Source organism: Lactuca virosa, chromosome 7, assembly GCF_052849685.1.
Source record: "Lactuca virosa cultivar CGN04683 chromosome 7, Lactuca_virosa_CGN04683_v6, whole genome shotgun sequence".
Taxonomy (NCBI): Eukaryota; Viridiplantae; Streptophyta; class Magnoliopsida; order Asterales; family Asteraceae; genus Lactuca; species Lactuca virosa.
Window position 1 is genome coordinate 201,340,230 of NC_136432.1, and position 20,260 is coordinate 201,360,489.

Consider the following 20,260-nt stretch of genomic DNA (forward strand, 5'->3'; position numbering starts at 1 on the left):
AGGTGATTGATTATGGTCTTCTTTCCTACCAATAACCATTGAAGTTTTGTTTCTGGTCTACGACAACAACAACAGACTACAAAATTGGAGTCTAATTGTTTGGCAACTCGATGTGCTGTTGCAGTACATAGAACAGGGAAGCTGAAAGGTTACAAAATTCAAGTGAACAGCTTTCGTGGCCCAGAAATGAAATGGATTCAATATTAAAGGAAGGGCCAGGGGAGTCTCTTGGTGTTGAGCTGACTATAGCTTGGGCTGGGCTTGCAATGGTTCACAAGGCCACTAAAAAACTGATCAAAACGAATCAGAATATGCACTAGGTTATTCCGGACGACACATAAGGATAGAAACTCTGTTGCGTCTTTTTTTAATGTTTCCATATATTTCACATCTTTTGCGTATGTATCAACGTTACGAATGTTTACTTTCAAATGCAATTCATCCTCCCATGTAAAGACACTCTCTTGATACAATCCAATAAAAATAAATAAATAAATAAGCCTCTAAAAATATAAGGTTACCCAATATATCGTAAACGACATCGAAAGCTTCTGACCCCGCATAGCGGGGATACCTATCTAGTTTATATTAATAAGTAATCATGAAATGAAATGATTTTCTTTTTAAATTTTGTATTAGTCGACCAAAATCGTCAACTCCCCCGATAGGAAAATCTTATCTTTTTCTAATATAACAAAAAGAAAAAGAATATAACCCCAAAAAATCCGAAAAGCAAAAGCGAATCGAAATAACGTGGCTGCTGTGAATATATTGTAGCGATAAGACTATCTGACAGACACAGAGACTCTGATCGATCCGGAAGGGTGACGACGATAACAAAGAGGGAGGAATCGAACAGCGACAGATGGCGGACCACGGTGGCGGAGGAGGATGTTGTCCACCGATGGATCTATTCCGTTCAGAACCGATGCACTTGGTACAAATCATCATTCCTATTGAGTCAGCTCACTTGACTGCCTCTTACCTGGGAGATATCGGCCTCATTCAATTCAAAGATGTATGTACTCTTTCTATATCTCTGCTCGGTTGTTGTTGTTGTGTGATTTCGTGATCAGTATGAAGCGTAGTTCAAATTGTACGTTTTTTTGTGCATTAGCACCGTGTATCTAGAACTGAAGTTTGAACCTTGTTGATTTATAGAAGTTAGGAATTTACTGTGGTTCAAATTAATTTTGTTTGAGGAAATTTGATAGTTCGAGGTGAATGTTGCTGTTGACTGATTAACAAATCTCGATTTTTTTTCTGCATGATTTTCCGCTCTAACAAATTATTGTATATTTTTTAATTATGTCTACTGAAGCGAATCGCTTATAGGACAAGATCAAGATGTCATTAAGCTGAGTTTGAAATGTTGTTGATTTATTGAATTTAGGGCTTCAAGGTGGTTTAAATTTGCATTTTTTAAGGAAATTTGATTGTTCTAGCTTAAAGTTACACTGGATTGAAGATTGATCAAGAAACACTAGTTTTCTCTCTGCATAATTTCTAGTTCCAACAAATCTGTATGTTTTTAATTATGTACTCTGAACTTAATTGCTCATGGGACAAGATCAAGGTGTTGTAGAACTGAAGTTTGAATATTGTTGAATGCCGATTTAACAAGGGCTTTACAGTGGTCTAAATTAGCTCCTTTTGGGGGAAATTTGGTTGTGTGACCTAATGTTATTGTTTACCAATTGAGCAAAACTAGATTCCTCTGCAGAGTTTTCAATATGGACAAATTGTTATCTTTTTAATTATGTATTCTGAAAAAGGCTTAGTTATGTATGAAAAAGGCTTAAATACTATATAAAGGTGCTAGCTTTTATAAGCTAAGAGATTATGCTGCATCACACAGACAAAATAAGAAGCCACAAGATTGTTAAATTTAACATTTCCATAACTAAACATTTCAACAGTGTTCCTTTAGGTTCCTGATTGTTATCTAATTTGGTTCTTTCCTTAACATTACTTCCATCTGGTGTTGCAGCTGAATGCAGAAAAAAGCCCTTTTCAAAGAACATATGCTGGACAGGTGATTTTCTTTAGTTAATGCATCTGTTTTTTAGTAACTTCTTGAACTTTTTATTAATGAGACAATGCTTTAAAATTTTTTCAATTGTGAAGATCAAACGATGTGGAGAAATGGCACGAAAATTGCGTTACTTCAAAGATCAAATGTCAAAGGCAGGTCTCACACCCACACCAAAAACCGAGGCACAAGGTGATATTAATCTGGATGATTTAGAGGTATATATGAATTTTAATACAAAAAAATATCCTCAATGAGGCTCATATTTGTCATTTTTTAGGGAATTAAAATTAACCCTTGTTTACAATGGCTATTTTTTTTTAGGTAAAACTTGGAGATCTTGAAGCTGAGTTGATTGAAGTAAATGCAAATAGTGAAAAGTTGCAGCGTGGGTATAATGAGCTTGTGGAATATAAGCTTGTGTTACAGAAGGTATATGGAACTACTTTTTGTCATACAATTACCAAATATACCCTTAATGTTCAAATTATTTGCCAGGCTGGCGAGTTTTTCAGGACAGCAGAAAGCAGTGTTGTAGCTCAACAAAGAGAAGTTTCATCTGATCAAACTCCTGAAGAATCTTTGGAAACTCCTCTTCTAACAGATCAAGTACAAACCATGATACTAATCTTTTTGTATTCATTATTTTATTTTATTTTTTTGTTATCAATTGATTTAAATAATTAATTTGCAGGATTCAAAAACTGAGCAAGGGAAACAAGTGAAACTAGGGGTTCTTGCTGGGCTTGTGGCTAAAGGAAAATCCATGGCTTTTGAAAGAATTCTATTTCGTGCTACAAGGGGTAATGTCTTTTTAAGGCAATCTACTGTTGAAGAAGCTGTTGTTGATCCTAGCTCTGGAGAAAAGGTCGATAATACCCTTCTTCTTATTATCTTTATTGGAAGGAAACTGTAAATTTATATAATCATCTTCTTACTTATTTACCTCTATACAGGTTGAGAAAAATGTATTTTTGGTTTTTTATTCTGGAGAAAGAGCAAAAAGCAAAGTTCTCAAAATATGTGAAGCTTTTGGAGCAAATCGTTACCCTTTTGTGGAAGATTTAAGCAAACAAGAACAAACAATAACTGAGGTATGCATTATGCAACAACATTTTTGTCAATTATTATTGTTACAACTTACAATAACTGAATTTTTTTTTATTATAATTATAATTTTTTTTAGGTATCTGGAAGGACATCTGAGCTGAAGAGAACAATAGATGCTGGACTTTTGCATCGTGGAAATTTGTTACAAACAATAGGAGAACAATATGAAAGGTGGAATCTTCTGGTATGTGTTTTTTTTTCCTTCCATTTAACCCTTATAGATAAAACATTTCTTAATCTATATATTTTCTTTAAATTTTTTAAGGTGCGAAAAGAGAAATCGATCTATCACACTCTAAACATGCTCAGCATTGATGTAACAAAAAAGTGTCTTGTGGCTGAAGGGTGGAGTCCCATATATGCAACTGAACAGGTATTTATATTTCTATTTTTTATTTATATAAATAAATAAAAATAGTAAATTACTATTTCTTGCATTTAACCCTAATATTATTACCTTTTTTTTACAGATTCAAGATGCATTGGCTCGTGCAACTATAGACTCTAACTCACAAGTTGGTGCTATATTCCGAATTTTACACACAAAAGAATTACCTCCAACCTTTTTTAGAACAAACAAATTCACTGAATCCTTTCAAACAATTGTTGATGCATATGGGTGAGAATCATTAATTATGTGAATAACTAGAATAAATTACATTTTTGGTCCCTTAGTATAGTTGGTTTTTGTAATTTTGGTCCCAAAATGTTTTCTCTTACAATTTTGTTCCTTTTTTGAAGTTCTTGTAACGTATTTTTGTCCCTGTTACATGTTAAATTACTCTTTGGTCCCTTAGCATAGCTGATTTTTGCAATTTTGGTCCCAAATATTTAATGATTTCACTTGGAAACGTTACAAAAATCTCAAATAAGGACCAAAATCGCAAGAGAATTTTTTTTGGGACAAGAATTGAAAAATAGCAATACTCTGGTACCAAAAATGTAACTTAATCAAATAAAACTTTTACTTATGCTGAGTAAATTACATTTTTGGTTCCCATTTAGAACTGACTTTTTCAATTTTGGTCCCTAATATATAGTGATTTTACTTGTAAACGTTAAAAAAATCTCAAATAAGGACCAAAATCGCGAGAATTTTTTTTGGGACAAGAATTGAAAAAATATCAATACTCGGGTACCAAAAATGTAATTTAATCAAATAAAAGTTTTTCTTTTTTGAGTAAACTACATTTTTGGTCCCCAGGTAGAACTGATTTTTGCAATTTTGATCCTAATAAGTTGTCTTTCAAATTTAGTCCTATGAGGTTGTTGTAACTTGTAACGTATTTAGTCCCTATTTCAAGTAAAATGATTATTTTTGGTCCCCAAATTTTTGCAATTTTGGTTCCAAAATATAGTCATTTTTTACTTGGAACAAGGACCAAAAAAAAAAAAAAATCAGCTACATTCAAGGACTAAAAATGTAATTTACTCTTATTCTCATTACCAAGAGTTTTAATCTGGTGCTATGCAGGGTTGCAAAATACCAAGAAGCAAACCCTGGAGTATACACTGTTGTCACATTCCCATTTCTGTTTGCTGTAATGTTTGGTGATTGGGGCCATGGAATATGCATATTGCTAGCAGCTTTATTTTTAATCTTCAAGGAGAAAAAATATTCAACTCAGAAGCTCGGAGACATTATGGAAATGACATTTGGAGGACGCTATGTTATATTGCTCATGTCACTCTTCTCAATCTACACCGGCTTAATCTACAACGAGTTTTTCTCAGTTCCATTTGAGTTATTTAGCCCTTCAGCTTACGTATGCCGTGATACTTCTTGCAGGTAAAAAAAATAAATAAATAAATAAATAATATTTTGTTTTAAATGAATTATATTTTAAAAGTTATTGAATCGTTTTGTAGTGAAGCTACCACTATTGGACTGATAAAGGGGAGGGACACCTACCCATTTGGTGTGGACCCCGCATGGCACGGGAGTCGAAGTGAACTTCCATTTTTAAATTCTTTGAAGATGAAAATGTCGATTCTTATTGGTGTAGCACAAATGAACCTTGGAATAATAATGAGCTTTTTTAACGCGTTGTACTTCAAGAACCCTGTAAATATCTGGTTAGTTAGTTACTTCAAATAGTAAAAACATTACTCTATGTATGATTTTTTTTTTTATAATTGTTTTTTAATTTTCAGGTTTCAGTTTATTCCTCAGATGATATTTTTGAACGGGTTGTTTGGATACCTTTCGTTTCTTATTATTCTTAAGTGGTGCATTGGTTCAAAGGCGGATTTATATCATATAATGATATACATGTTCCTTAGTCCTACTGATGACCTTGGAGAAAATCAGCTTTTTGCAAATCAAAAAACAGTTCAACTTGTGTTGTTACTATTATCCCTTGTTGCTGTCCCATGGATGTTGCTTCCCAAGCCTTTCATTTTAAAAGCACAATACAACAGGGTACGCTTTTTTTTTTTCTTTTTTTTTTTTTTAACTCAAAATTTTTTAATGGAATTTTGTTTTTTTGTAAACCTTAGACACACCAAGGGGAGTCCTACACGCCACTTGAAGGAGAAGATCAATCATTACAAGTGGAGTCAAATCATGATTCACATGAAGAATTTGAGTTTAGTGAAGTGTTTGTTCATCAACTTATTCATACGATAGAATTTGTACTCGGGGCCGTGTCAAATACAGCTTCTTACCTTCGTCTATGGGCACTCAGGTGAAATGACTATAATACCCTTTCTTCAATAACTAGTGTTATGTAATAATAATCTTGAGTCTAATAAATTATAAGTTATCTTTCAGTTTGGCACATTCGGAGTTGTCAACCGTGTTCTATGAGAAGGTTCTTCTTCTTGCTTGGGGGTAAGTTAACTCCACTTGCTTTTGTATCTTTTTTTACTTAATCTGGATAAAATGACTTAATGGCCTAACTATACCTTTTTACAACATGTGAAGGTACAATAATGTGATAATTCTTGGCATTGGAATTCTCGTGTTTATTTTTGCAACGGTTGGTGTGTTGCTAGTGATGGAAACTCTTAGTGCCTTTCTACACGCTTTAAGACTTCACTGGGTGGAGTTTCAAAACAAGTTCTACGAAGGAGATGGGTACAAATTCCATCCTTTCTCCTTCATGTTACTCGGCGATGAGGATGAATAATTGTTTAATTATTTCACACTCTTTACAAACCACCACGGACTTTATACTTTATACTTTATTTATTTATTTATAATGTATTGTTTGCTACTACTATCTATCAACAATAATAAAGAGGTGTGAATGTGAGATTGTTATTTATGTTAATTAAGCATTCGTACATAAAAATAAATTATTAGAAATTAGAAACAGATTAGTAGGTTTGCAGAATGTTAGTGTTGGGCAACTGCAACGACTGTGGAGACCATGGAATCAACACCACAAACATTAGGACCTTTACATATTTTGTAATATCCGTTTTCTCCCCAATTTGGTCCCCATGAGTTCTTAATGATCCAGTATGGTTTTTCCTTCCTTCTTATTGGGGAGTATCCGGAAGCACCATAACCAACCATTAGTACACCATGGTCTAGCCTTTTTGAGCATACATATGGGCATGACACTCCCCCGATATATGTCTGCATATAAACCGCATTGATAGCCACTGCATGTGAACACAAAATTTAAGAACAAAAAAGATGAGATAAAAGAATCAATTCGTTAGGCAAAACTTAAAATCATAGAAAAAAGATGCATACCAGCAAGAGGACCATGTTTTACAAGATTAGCAGCAATCTGATCTTCATCAAGGGACACCACACTGAAATTACTCACAGATGCTACAATCTTGTTTTTATCAAATTTACATCTTCCACCATCACTCCCTGTGTAAGGATAGTCTTCTTCCCTCATAAGCCCACCAGCTTTCAACGTATACTCAAAAGCACTGTTCATCAGACCTCCATCACACCCTGAATCACATGAATCCTTTTCTTCTGGATCACACTACACTTATCACAAATTTCAATCAATACAATAACAAAAATTGACATAAAGTGATAAAGTAACAATCGAATCAAACCTCATGGTCACAATCAACAAGTTGCTGTTCACTAAGGCTTTCAAGCTTCCCTGTAGCAAGGAAATTAGCACCTTCGAGTGCTCCAGTTGTACTAAACGACCAGCATGACCCACACGAACCCTAATTTAACACTCATCATTTGAAAAATCAACGTCGAATTTTGCAATTTGCATTGCGGAAACAAATTAGAAACAGAGTGTCGATATACTGATTGTGTAAATCGGAGTACCTGATTCTTCACATTGGTGACTGCACCATGATCTCTCCAATCGAAATCATCGGGGAGATCGTTCGTCGGAAGGATGGGAGCCTCGCTGGCGTCTGCGGGGAACCTGAGACGAGATCTCAGTCCGAGATGCTTTCGGAATTCCGATGGAGTCATGTCGGAGAATTGAGTGACGCCATGGACCGCCGATGGATCAAGCTTCTGGTGACGCTTTGCGCGGCGGAGGTTAGTTTTGAAGACAGTGAACCTGTAATCGTGTTCTTCCTGTGACGCGTATGATTTACCGAATTTTCGCTTGAAGACACCGAAGTGATGCAGATGCTCCTCCGTATTCAACGACTGGACTCCGTCGTCGACCACCTGACGGATGAAGGCGTCGTCTCCGGCGACCAAAGAGGCAACGGCGAGAAGAGAAAAGGAGAGGAGGAGAAAGAGCCGGTGATCCATAATGTGTTGAATGTCGGAGTGTTTTGTTGCGGTTCTTCGATTTCAATTTCATGTACCGATTGTTCGCCGTCGAATGAATAGGAAGAAGGTTGCTTGAAAACAGCCAATAAGAAGAAGACACGTGGATGTGTTTCATTGGTGAAGCTTGCTTGTTGGTTCGGTTATTCTTGCTGCTTAGTATTGGACCGACCCGAATCCAAAGAATAAAGCGGGAAAAGGCATTTCGGGCAATTATATAGATTTTTATTAAATATAAAGTCTTTTTTTTAAATGAAAAAAGCCAATGATAATATATCATTAACACCATTTAGTTTTTTTCATGATAAAATATTATTTTTGGTTATACAAAACCAATAAAAAATTATAAGTATATGATTCTTAACTCAAACAAAACTTATTAGTATATTAAGATTAAGAAAGGTAATTTATTTATTCTGAATAAATAGTTTTTCTGACATCAAGGGTATTTCGGTAGCAAGTTTATAAAAACTTTTAGTTTTTTAAAAAAATTGAGTAAAAAGTTTTGTTCGTAAGTATGAACTTAAATTTTTTTATTTTAAACAAATAATGTATGATCCAAAAGTTGTTGCAAATATATTTTAAGAACTTTAATTTTAGTTTTTATATAATTTTACACCTTTAAAATGTTATAACTATTTTTGTCAAACATTTCTATATGATATAAAACTATAACTTTTAGCCACCAACTATTGGTTATTAGATTGCAACTAAAAACTAATTTTGCAAAACATATCCTAACTGTTTATTTTAGTTTTTTATAAAGGGATATCTCCAGAAAAGTCCTAATATTTTGGGCAAATTTTTAATAAAGTCCTAAATTTCATTTTTTGAATAAAAATGTCCTGACATTTTCACATTTTGAATAAAAAAGCCTAAGGAACCGGCTGATTTATTCACTTTAGCCCTTTTTCACATGTTCAGCAGGTCGTGGGACCAAATTGTTAATTTTTCGAAAATAATGAGAATTTTTTGCAGATTTCGTCAAAATTTTTATATAATGTATAAACATATTTTTTACATATCTATATCTATTTTTACGTATTTGTGTGTTTTTTATGTTTTTATATGTATATATTTACGTATTTTTTATGTATTTTAAATATATAAACGTATTTTTTTACTTATTTATATGTATTTTTAACCATTTTACATATTTTTTTATGTATTTTTTATGTGTTTTTTTATGTATTATGTATTTATATGTAATTCTATGTATTTTTACGTTTTTATGTATTTTTTATGTATTATGTATTTATATGTAATTCTATGTATTTTTACGTATTTATGTACTTTTTAAAGCTTTTTATATAGAAGTTTATGTATTTTAAATGTATAAACGTATTTTTTACGTATTTATATCTATTTTTAAGTATTTTACATATTTTTTTATGTATTACATATTTATGTATTTTTTAAGTGTTTTATATAGTTGTTTTTCAATATTTATGTATTTTAAATGTACAGACGTATTGTTTTACGTATTTATATGTATTTTTTTAAGTATTTTACATATTTTTTGTGTGTTTTTATGTGTTTTTTTATGTATTATGTATTTATATGTGTTTTTTTAGTTTTCATATATAGATGTTTATGTATTTTTATGTATATTAAATGATTAATTGTATTATTTTTACGTGATTAAACATTTCATATACATAAAAATACATAAACATCTATATAAGAAAACAAAAAAATTACATAAATACGCAAAAATATATATAAATACATAATACATAAAAAACACATAAAAACACACAAAAAATATGTAAAATACTTAAAAAATACATATAAATACGTAAAACAATACGTTTATACATTTAAAATACATAAATATACAAAAATATCTATATAAAAAACTTTTAAAAAATACATAAATACGTAATACATAAAAAATATGTAAAATACTTAAAAATAGATATAAATACGTAAAAAATACATTTATACACTTAAAATATATAAAAATCTATATAAAAAGCTTAAAAAATACATAAATACGTAAAAATATATAAAAATACATAATACATAAAAAATAACACATAAAAATACATAAAAAAATGTAAAATGGTTAAAAATACATATAAATAAGTAAAAAATACGTTTATACATTTAAAATACATAAAAATACGTAGATATATACATATAATAACATAAAAAAATATAAAAATACGTAAAAATAGATATAGATATGTAAAAAATATGTTTATACATTATATAAAAATTTTGACGAAATCTGCAAAAAAAGTCCCATTATTTTCGAAAAATTAACAATTTGGTCAAATGATCTGCTGAACAGGTCAAAAAGAGCTGAAGTGAATAAATTAGCTGGTTTCTTGGACTTTTTTTATTCAAAATGTGAAAATGTCAGGACTTTTTTATTCAAAAAATAAAATTTAGGAATTTATTAAAAATTTTCCCAAAATATTGGGACTTTTCTGGAGATATCCCTTTTATAAAATATAACTAGAGGTGTTGACGGGAATATTAAACAATTTAATCTGATGTAGTTTGACGAATATTATGGATTTTATACTTATTTAACTCAAACATATTTTGATCTATTATCCAAATCGTATGATCGGTTGATCTGTCGATCTTGCTATTTCTATTTTTGTGATTTAATTTCCAAAACATTATAATAGTTACAAGACTTGATGCAATGAATTGGGTTGAAAGAATAATGGACTTTAACAGAAAAAATTGAAAGAAAGGAAAAAGGCAAATATCAAAAGAATAGCATAACGACTGATAAAAAAAAAATTACTACAATCATTGATATAGCTCGCATTGTTGTCACTGAGGGGTAAAAAGGAACACAAACAATTCCAAGCGTTATGAACATAAAACTTAGAATTTGATTTTCAGATCAATTCACTGAAAATAGTACATTACTACATACATTAAGATCCTTTTTAAACAAAATATAACCTAATGTTTTCTAGAAAAAGAATTATAGAATAAAGATGGTAGACAACATATACATTTAAGAAACTAATTCTATATTAACGAAAGTAAATGAGCTAAATAAAATAAGTATATTATTTTTAATAAGCCATCTCTAACCTAAGGAGAGTAAAAAACAAATAATATCTTTACTTTGAAACAGGAAAAGTAAACAATTAAAATGTATGTTTGGCAAAATTAATTAATAGTTAAAAGTTGAAAACTATAGTTTTTATTGTTTTTAAATGTTTGGCAAAAATAATTATAATAGTTTGAAATGTGTAAAATGAAATAAAATCATCTAAAAGCTCTAAAAATCATGAATTAGATTTTGGATATGATATTTTTATTCAAAATAAAAGCTTCAAGCTACAGTTGAATAAAACTTTTTTTTTAATTCGTTTTTTTTCATAAAAAACTAAAATATCCTCCTTAAACATACTCTAGAACTTGTCTTGATTATAATCTTTCATATTAATTTCAAATGATGACCACAAAAATGACCGTTTTTCATATATGGATAAAAAAACTTAAAAATGACAAAGTGGCCCTCTATTTTAAATGTCAAACTCCTATATTCAAGAGTTTTACCTATTGAACTTTTTTTGATTTTTGTTTTTTTTTTCTCTATCATTTTTCATCATCATTCTCCTCACATTTTAATTTCAAATCTTCAGTTTGTAACGAACAAATGTGGGTTCTCATCTTTCTTCTCTATAATATCATTCTAATAGATATCTAACATGAAAATACACTTCGAAACTCAACCCAAACACATGAAAAACAAATTGAAACTCATGATAAAGTTAAAAATTTTCAATTTTGCCCTAAAAATATTTTCAAACATTCGTAATTAATACAGGAGTTCGAAAATGGTCTATTTTCAAACTTCATCATCATTTTCATATTTTTATAAGAAACATCATTATCTGATATTCATGTATATGAAAAATGGTTATTTTGGTAATTATTCATTATTCAACAATGCACGGTTATCCAATACTTTTATCACTAATTTTAGTCTTCTATCCTTATTTAAATATTTCGAAATTATGATGCTTTCCATTAAAAGTATCTTAAGCTTGGCCTCTAAGTTTCATATCTCTCGAATAGGTATCCAATATTTTATTATTCAAATCTATAGAGACACATGTAGAGCTGAATTTTTGACCTTTTACTATCTTAGGTAAAATTATGAGATAAGATAGATATCTTTGGAAATAAAGCCTGCCAAAGTGGTAGTGGTACTGCCAATTTTTCTTAAGATAAAGTTTTGCTCCATTTGAATCTATGTAACGGTAGGGTAAATGATTGAGAATGCTATAATTAAATAAATACAATTTTTTATTGTAAAACATTAATATTAAAATGTTGAAGAAAGACGATTTTGTACATTAAATGAGTGAAAAATATACTAATAAATTGAAGCTCTTTCTAGTGATGTTGGTTTATTTATGGTAGTGGAAGAAACTTTGAAGGCCTTTGGTCAATGGATGTGTGGGAAGTGTATGACTTTGCAGGCTCTTAGCCGTTATTGTCATCACCCGGATGGTCGTGTGAGGTTTATTACAGGGGATGACGGTTCGAGTCGTTATATTGTCGGTATTCTAAAGCCGTCAACTAAAGAGTCGGTGACAAATGCTCTTGGAGGTTTGGTTTTTGATGTTGCGCTCCTTGATCGTGTTTTTAAAGAGCCTATCACTACTGTCAAGAGTATCCCCCATAGTTGTCGTCTTGCTTTCTCTCAGGCTTTGAAGACCGCTCTTTACAAGGTGATTGCCCAACCTGGCTCGGTTGAGGCATGAATGTGTTTGTTACTTCTTCCTCGATGCACACTGCAGGTGTTTAGACCCAAAAATAGACAAGAATGTAGGTCTGGGAATAGAAAATCTTTACAGCAAAGCTCCATCCTGAAGTCCTTGGATACATGGGGGAAAGAGGGTGGTATCACGAAGTTAGTTCAAAATATGTTAGACAATCCTGAGGTTGGAGCTATGAGGCAGGGTGGAGGCATCCTTCTGAAGGAGGCTACATCAAGTAACACTAACATCAGATAGTGTCTCCGTAAGGTTGCAGATGGTCATTTTACCGCAGCAGTGAAAGTGTTATGCTCATCGGGTGTTGCACCATATAATGGTGATACTATTAAAGCTTTGGAGGACAAACACCCTTTCAGACCACCCCCATCCATGCCGAGCCCCATAATTTCTGAACCTCCCCTTGTAACAGACTTTGACTGTGTATTTGGTTGCTCAACACTTACTAGACGCCCTTTGTGGAGAAGGGTCTGCTATTGCCACAGATCTCATACATGCTATCACTTCAGTTGTTAATTTATTGTTAGCGGGAAGATGTCCAACCATTTTGGCAGAGTTTGTTGCATCCGCTCCTCTCACGCCTCTACTTAAACCTGACAACGGGATCCGTCCGATTGCAGTAGGCACTATATGGAGACGTCTGGTTTCCAAGGTTGCCATGAAAGGTGTGGGTAAAGAAATGGCCAAGTACCTTAATGATTTTCAGTTCGGGGTTGGTGTATCTGGCGGTGCTGAGGCTGTGTTACACAGTGCCAATAGGGTGTTGAGTGAACACCATGCTGATGGGTCTCTTGTAATGCTGACTGTGGATTTTTCGAATGCCTTTAACCTGGTGGATCGATCAGCATTGCTCCACGAGGTTAAGAAGATGTGCCCTTCCATTTCTTTGTGGGTGAATTTCTTGTACGGGCAAGCAGCGAGACTTTATATCGGAGACCAACATATATGGTCTGCCACTGGGGTGCAGCAAGGTGACCCCTTGGGCCCTCTTCTTTTTGCCCTCGTTTTGCACCCGCTTGTGCACAAGATTAGAGACAATTGTAAGCTCCTTCTCCATGCTTGGTATCTAGATGATGGGACTGTCATTGGGGATTCAGAGGAGGTGGCTAGAGTGTTGAACATAATTCGGTTGCATGGTCCAGGATTGGGTCTTGAGTTGAACATCAAGAAAACGGAGATTTTTTGGCCCTCATGTGATGGTAGGAAGCTTCGTGCCGATTTATTCCCAACGGATATAGGGAGACCTTCTTTGGGGGTGAAGCTCCTTGGGGGGGGGGGGGCTGTTAGCAGAGACGCAGGGTTTATTAGTGGGCTGGCCATGAAGAGAGCGGTCAATGCTGTTGATTTGATGGGTCTTCTTCCACAACTATGTGACCCGTAGAGTGAGCTCCTTTTGCTTCGATCATGTATGGGCATTGCAAAACTTTTCTTTGGTTTAAGGACATGCCAGCCGGTACACATAGAAGAGGCAGCGTTATTCTTTGACAAAGGATTGCGCAGGTCTATCGAGGATATGGTGGTATGTGGAGGCCCCTTCTTTGGAGACATTCAGTGGCGCTTGGCTTCCTTACCTATTCGTTTCGGTGGTTTGGGTTTGTACTCGGCCTACGAGGTTTCCTCATACGCATTTGTAGCCTCGAGGGCCTAATCTTGGGCATTACAAGACCACATCTTACGTGACAGTGGCATATGTGGTATGGACTCGGATTACCTATGTGCTATGACTCGTCTTTTCGATACGATTCCGGGATTTGACTGTAGCGGTTTCACTAATAAGGACACCGCCCCCCTAAATCCCAAAAAGCTTTGGCGTGTGCCCTTTTTAGCAAAATCGTCCAAGATATGGAAGTCGACTTCGACATGACTGTCAGACAGAAAGCAGTCATTGAGTGTCTACGGGCGCCTCATGCTCATGATTTTCTGCTAACTATCCATATTGATGGTCTTGGCCAGCATATGTCTCCTGTGGAGTACCGAACTATCCTTCGTTACCGCCTCATGATTCCCATATTCCCAATTGACGAGATATGCCCAGTTTGTCGCAAGGCATGTTTGGATACCTTTGGGGAACACGCGGTTCAATGTAGAGAGCTCCCTGGTTTCAAGTATAGACATGATGTGGTTCAGGATGTTCTCTTTGATGCTTGTCGACGTGCTGGTATTTCTGTGAAGAAAGAAGCGCTAGTGACCTTTTTGACGGACCCGCAGGGTGGCAGGTCCACACTTAGACCGGCTGATATTTTGGTCTTTGGATGGATAGGAGGGAAGCATGCATGCGTGGATCTTACTGGGGTCTCTCCTCTCGTTGGTTTGGGGAGCGGGGGTTTCACAGCTGGGCATGCCGCTTTGAAAGCCGATGCGTGCAAAGTGGTAAAGCACGAGAATGCATGTATAGAAAATCAACATGTGTTTGTTCCTTTTGCATTCGATACATTTGGTTTTCTCGCACTAGAGGCGTGGAGCTCCTTAATAGAGTCCAACGGGTCATGCATTCTAATGTCATATCTCCTAGATCTACAAATGTTGTTTTCAAAAGAATTGATTTTGCCATCCAGAAAGGGCTAGCGGCGCAGCTTGTTGCCCGTTTGCCTTCAATCGATATGTATTGAACTATTAAGTTTTGAATGTTTAAACCATAAATTGATAAATGGTAGAAGTGGTCGTTTGATACATGTCGCATGAGTTAGGTTTAATTAAGTCAAAGTCTTACTGATTCAGTCTGTTCAAAGATTATAAGACCGAATCAAAGACTCATATTTGTAGTATCAAATGGTTTGAATCTGACTTAATCAGACGATACCTCTTATCAGACTCAATAAAATACATTTCAAAAGTCCATATAAATATGTTTTTTTTAAACAATTTCTTAGAAATAGGCAAAGCGCGTTGGGACGATTGACGATCGGTACCAATTATGCTTAAAGGCTCCCCACCACGCATTTACATGAAACATGCATTAAACTCATTTGAAAACTACAAACAAAAACTATAATATAATCTACAAAATCTTTTATTTTTCTTTAATTTGGTTTTATATATGCAAACAATGGAAGCTTAATCAAAAGAGGGTGTGTAATAAATTTGTACGAATAAGTATTTTTCAAAACTTAGTAAAAAATGAAGGTAATTTTTTCCCATTAACCACGCATTTAGCAATAGACATTGCAATGCTAACATGTTCTATGTAACAAATGAGGCCTACACATAATACAAGCACCAAATATGTTTGAAAAATAAGCAATTATAATTATCATGCATATAGTTTCATATAGTTTCATGTAAGATAACCAAGTTGGAACTATAAACATACGATTTTGAGACAAAATGGATTTGTTTGTTACACAAGGCTAGATTGGACTAAACTAAACTACACAAACTTTGTAAAACTATTTTCAATGATGATCTTTGTAAAACTATTTTCGATGATGAAGATCATGATACAAAATTGCATTTTTTATCACATGTACAACACAGTCCAAATGCTATACATGTCAAACGCAGTACAACATGTTCTAAGTATCACCTTGCTTGAAAAATCGACAAGATTCATATCACACTAAAATGTGATCCATAAAAGTATCACACTATCACAAGAAAAAACAACCAAAATTCAACTATAACAAAAACAAGATAAACAACATAAGAACAACAAAAGGATGGTAAAATATAGTAATTTTAGATTATATAAATCCATCACAAGTAATATATAATATCACTCTTTACATAGAGAGAAAGAGGGCTTCAAGACTTATTCTAATATGATAACCAAGCTTGTATTTAGCAATTTTTTATTTACATTCTCTCGCATGATATAATATGAAAATCATTAAAAGACCTCTATGATATAATATCATCTTCTTCTATGAGTCAAATCAATGGTGGCCTTTTCTTGTTATAGCTGTAAATAGAAGAAAAAATGGCCATAGAACCAAAATCACTATGCACAAGTGAAAAATCCACATGCAAAATGTAGATGATCTTCGACAATTGCACCAATGGTGATCCACCTTTTTTCCACATTTGTAACAAAATTCAATTCCACATCTACACCAAATGTTTAAAACCCATCATCATATATTCATATTCAAGAACAAGAACAAGAATCAAATCAAGAAAATCTTGAAAATTTTATATTCTTTTTGGGTTTTAGAGACACCATATGGATATGATATGCAAAAAGTTTCGTTGTAAATATGATCATCTTGAATTTCCCAAAACATAAACTTTTCCAATTTTAGGAGAAATTTAGGTATGAAAACACCAAATGTCATTCTCGGTTTTTTAAATCAAGAAACAACATATGATGCAATGTTTCTTCTTACTTCAATTATAACCGTAATCAAGCTAGGAAACACGACAAAAACCATGAATTTTTTTGAAATTTTAGACACAATTTGTGGATCTAATCAGTTAACCATGGATTCCACCTTCTAAATTCTAATTTATCTTGATTCTTTCCCTCAATACCCTCAATCGGTTCTTTCTTTCTTAAATTGAATAAGAAATTCACAAACACAAATACCCAGGATAATAAACAAAACAATCAAGTTATCCACATTAATATATGAAAAAAAAAATAAAAAAAAAACCTAAATTTGTGAATGGAATCTTGATATGTGTTTGATAGAGGGAATAAGAGATACCTGCATTTAACAATGGCACAACCTTTGACAAGTTCAACACAGTGTCTGCACATAGGGCACCTCATCCATTGATTCCTCTCAGAAAGAACACCAAAAGCGATGTCGTTTCGATCCCTCATTTCACCACTCTCCTCGCACCTATACCCAGCATGCCATGGAACCTTACATCGGAAACAGAAGGCTTTCTTACAATTAGGACATACACATCGCTTTAAATTACCTTCGCCACCACACTCGTTGATAACCAAAGCCGAACAATCTCTGTTAGGGCAGTAAACCCGATCAAGCCCTAGCACCGCCGACTCGCAGAGTACGTCACACCATTTGTCGAACAGTTGGTGTGCAATCTTTGGGCGACATGAGAGGGGCTCGAGGGAGTGATCACAGGTGAGAGCTGGACATTTGATGTCTGATACGTTGTCCTCGAGCTTCACTTGGATGTATTTGATCATACAGTCGGTGCAAAAGGGGTGGACGCATCTGTTGCTGTTCCTGAATTTCTTGTTCGGGAGTGTTACGGGTTCTATGCAAATCTCGCAGGTGAATGTCGATGATGCTGATTCTTCTTCTTCAATTTGTTGAAGGGTTTGCGAATTTGGTTGGGGTTTCTGATTAACATTTCCCATCTAACCAAATACCAAAAAGAAAAAGGTGCAGTGAAATTGTGAGCAGGAGGGGTGGAGGTTATAGAGTAGTGTCGAGTAATGGCGTAAACTGAAGGCATTTACAAGGGAAAATTGCTAGTAATTGTGGCGAAAATCGCTGTGTTTTTGGTATCCTCCATGAGGATGATTTAGGGTTCTTGGTCATTCATTAGTCCACTTTATCGACTCTAGAGTCCAAGCCGGGGTGAGAACTGGGACCGTACTTGGAAAAAAATGTACCTGTACCAATTATTAAATTATAAATGCATATAATATTTTAGGGCCAAAATTACTTAATTGGTCCCTCTCGTTTATCATATTTACATCCCCAGGACAATCATATTTAAGTTGGCTTGTCTTTTTTAGGTTTCAGGACTTTATGTTCATAATGATGGCATGTTTGTCACTCTTTTTTGGGTTTCCATACTTAAGACTTTATGTTTGTAATGATGTCATGTTTGTCTTTAGTACTTCGGACTTCGGAGAAAGCAAATCTTAATCGAACCTTTAAGTTTAGGAGATACAATTTATTCATGGTAACACTTCATATGTTTTTCGATATGTATTTATCTTAATAAATTGATGACATTCAATACGTGTCATAATATACGATCGTTGGGTTGGCAAAACTTCATATGGTTGTCGGGTTGGTTAAATATTATCAAAAAAATAAAAAAAACCTTACCCCCACCGCACTTAACACAAAAACTCATTTCTCATTCTCTTTAAAGAAATAGTCATGTCTCTACAATACCACCACCAGCCACCCAACCATTGTCATCACAACAACATCCACCTCCACCCAGCTTGAAGACCCATCTCTTTCCTCTCTCCCTCACTAACAGTTCCTCCCTTTCCTCACCATGAACTCGTTACCAACAAAGACTAGTAGAAGAGGAGGCAAGTACTTTTGATTCAAAACCTATAAATAAAGGTGACAGTCAGAGGATGAGGGTTCATTCGATCTAGGGCTTCGTCGATGAAGGTAACAATTAGAGGAAGAGTAAGGTGATGGGAAAAGTCCCCAGCCAACCCTTTAGATTTTGATTCAATAACATGCATTAATATATGGATCCTTAGGTGAAGGAGATTATATAATTCGTGAAACAAAATGGGAATTTATGAGGTGGTATCGGCGAAGGTGGTAGAAAACCGGCGAAGGTGACGGTTATGGTGGTGTCGGTAACAGTGGCGGACGATGGTGACAATATGAGGTGGTATCGACGAAGGTGGTAGCAAACCGGCAGTTGGTCTGTTTGTTCATGAATGTGTGTGTATGTTTGTGTGTGTGTTTTAAAGAATAAACCTATAAAATCTAGAGTGTGTGAATGTGTTCATAAAGATGTCGAGGAGTGAGTGTGTGTGTGCACGTTCATGAAGAACAAACCTAGATGGGTGGTAACGGTATGGAGAGAGAGAGAGAGAGAGAGAGAGAGAGAGAGAGAGAGAGAGAGAGAGAGAGAGAGAGAGAGAGAGAGAGAGTGTGAGTGTGTGTGTGTGTGTGTGTGTGTGTTGTTTTTCTTTTCAAGATTCTTTTCTTTTAATTTTTTAAAAAATAATGTATAAAAATGCAAAACAAAATATAAAATGGCCAAAAGAAAAGAACTTTTTATATGATCAAAGGACTAGACAATAAAATGAAACAATATGGACTAAATGCATAAAGTTACTAACATTGTCCTTAGAGTGTTAAATCTGGTAAAGCATATGGACCCATCATGTAATTTTGTATATTTTGTAATTTTGCATATTTTGTAATTTTGTCTATTTTTAGGCAAATTGAAAAATTAAACATTTCCATACGCTTTTTTATCAATTAATCTGTTTCCTTCTGTTTTACTATTTAATGAAAAAAACATATTCTCTTATCATTTAGCATACAAAATTGTGTTTTAAATCATTTCTTGCGGTGTATTTCTTATACATCAATGCATGGGCGTTTTGTTAAATAATTTTAATGAATGTTAAATAGACAACTTAACATTTAACAAACAAATCATGTCATTCAATGTTGGCATGCTTTTTTTATAAATTATCTTAAACACCAATACAATACTGCAGATAGATTTTTAGATTATCGTATGCTTCTCTATAAATATTTCCAAATCATTGGAGAAAACCATAATATTCGTTTTTCTTCCTATTCTAGATAGTGTTCGTATTTTATTATTAAGGAAAAATACAAAAAAAATACAACCATTTATATATCAACATTTAGAAAACTCTTACATTTTGTTTATAGGCAGAAAAACCATTACATTTTCAATTACCTTTCACATTTACCCAAATATTTGTTTTTTTAGAAGTTACCGGCTGTTTTGTGACATGACATTTATCTTGTTCGTTTTTAG

At 33.7% G+C, this 20,260-nt stretch overlaps 3 protein-coding genes across 3 annotated transcripts; 1 reads left to right on the top strand and 2 right to left on the bottom strand.

The window, feature by feature from the left end:
- The first annotated feature begins 720 nt into the window (after positions 1–720).
- On the top strand, positions 721–6,417 carry VHA-A2 (vacuolar proton ATPase A2). Its single transcript, XM_079060062.1, has 16 exons — positions 721–1,018; positions 1,991–2,035; positions 2,128–2,250; positions 2,357–2,464; positions 2,531–2,641; positions 2,727–2,900; positions 2,989–3,126; positions 3,219–3,326; positions 3,408–3,515; positions 3,613–3,761; positions 4,617–4,931; positions 5,012–5,218; positions 5,297–5,564; positions 5,642–5,829; positions 5,916–5,975; positions 6,069–6,417. The coding sequence occupies exons 1-16, from the start codon at positions 866–868 to the stop codon at positions 6,271–6,273; spliced, it is 2,460 nt and encodes an 819-aa protein (XP_078916188.1). The 5' UTR covers positions 721–865; the 3' UTR covers positions 6,274–6,417.
- LOC145124646 (Papain family cysteine protease) lies at positions 6,385–7,911 on the bottom strand. The gene is made up of 4 exons (XM_079060063.1): positions 7,401–7,911; positions 7,172–7,291; positions 6,849–7,095; positions 6,385–6,754 (listed from the first exon to the last, which is right to left on the bottom strand). Exons 1-4 carry the CDS (start codon positions 7,842–7,844, stop codon positions 6,483–6,485), a joined length of 1,083 nt encoding a protein of 360 aa, XP_078916189.1. The 5' UTR covers positions 7,845–7,911; the 3' UTR covers positions 6,385–6,482.
- Positions 7,912–16,279: 8,368 nt separating this feature from the next.
- Positions 16,280–18,137, bottom strand: LOC145126323 (E3 ubiquitin-protein ligase RSL1-like). The gene is made up of 2 exons (XM_079061713.1): positions 17,266–18,137; positions 16,280–16,666 (listed from the first exon to the last, which is right to left on the bottom strand). Exons 1-2 carry the CDS (start codon positions 17,889–17,891, stop codon positions 16,495–16,497), a joined length of 798 nt encoding a protein of 265 aa, XP_078917839.1. The 5' UTR covers positions 17,892–18,137; the 3' UTR covers positions 16,280–16,494.
- Between the last annotated feature and the right edge of the window lie 2,123 nt (positions 18,138–20,260).

Bases quoted from the DNA above. Each gene is read 5' to 3' on its own strand.
- VHA-A2 (XM_079060062.1), top strand. From the start codon at position 866: ATGGCGGACCACGGTGGCGGAGGAGGATGTTGTCCACCGATGGATCTA. The intron at 2,465-2,530 runs GTATATGGAACT...ATTATTTGCCAG, and splicing joins ATAAGCTTGTGTTACAGAAG to GCTGGCGAGTTTTTCAGGAC. The intron at 4,932-5,011 runs GTAAAAAAAATA...ATCGTTTTGTAG, and splicing joins TGCCGTGATACTTCTTGCAG to TGAAGCTACCACTATTGGAC.
- LOC145124646 (XM_079060063.1), bottom strand. From the start codon at position 7,844: ATGGATCACCGGCTCTTTCTCCTCCTCTCCTTTTCTCTTCTCGCCGTT. The intron at 7,096-7,171 runs GTTTGATTCGAT...TGATAAGTGTAG, and splicing joins TTGTTGATTGTGACCATGAG to TGTGATCCAGAAGAAAAGGA. The intron at 6,755-6,848 runs GTATGCATCTTT...GTTCACATGCAG, and splicing joins AAAACATGGTCCTCTTGCTG to TGGCTATCAATGCGGTTTAT.
- LOC145126323 (XM_079061713.1), bottom strand. From the start codon at position 17,891: ATGGGAAATGTTAATCAGAAACCCCAACCAAATTCGCAAACCCTTCAA. The intron at 16,667-17,265 runs GTATCTCTTATT...CATTTGGTGTAG, and splicing joins TGTGCCATTGTTAAATGCAG to ATGTGGAATTGAATTTTGTT.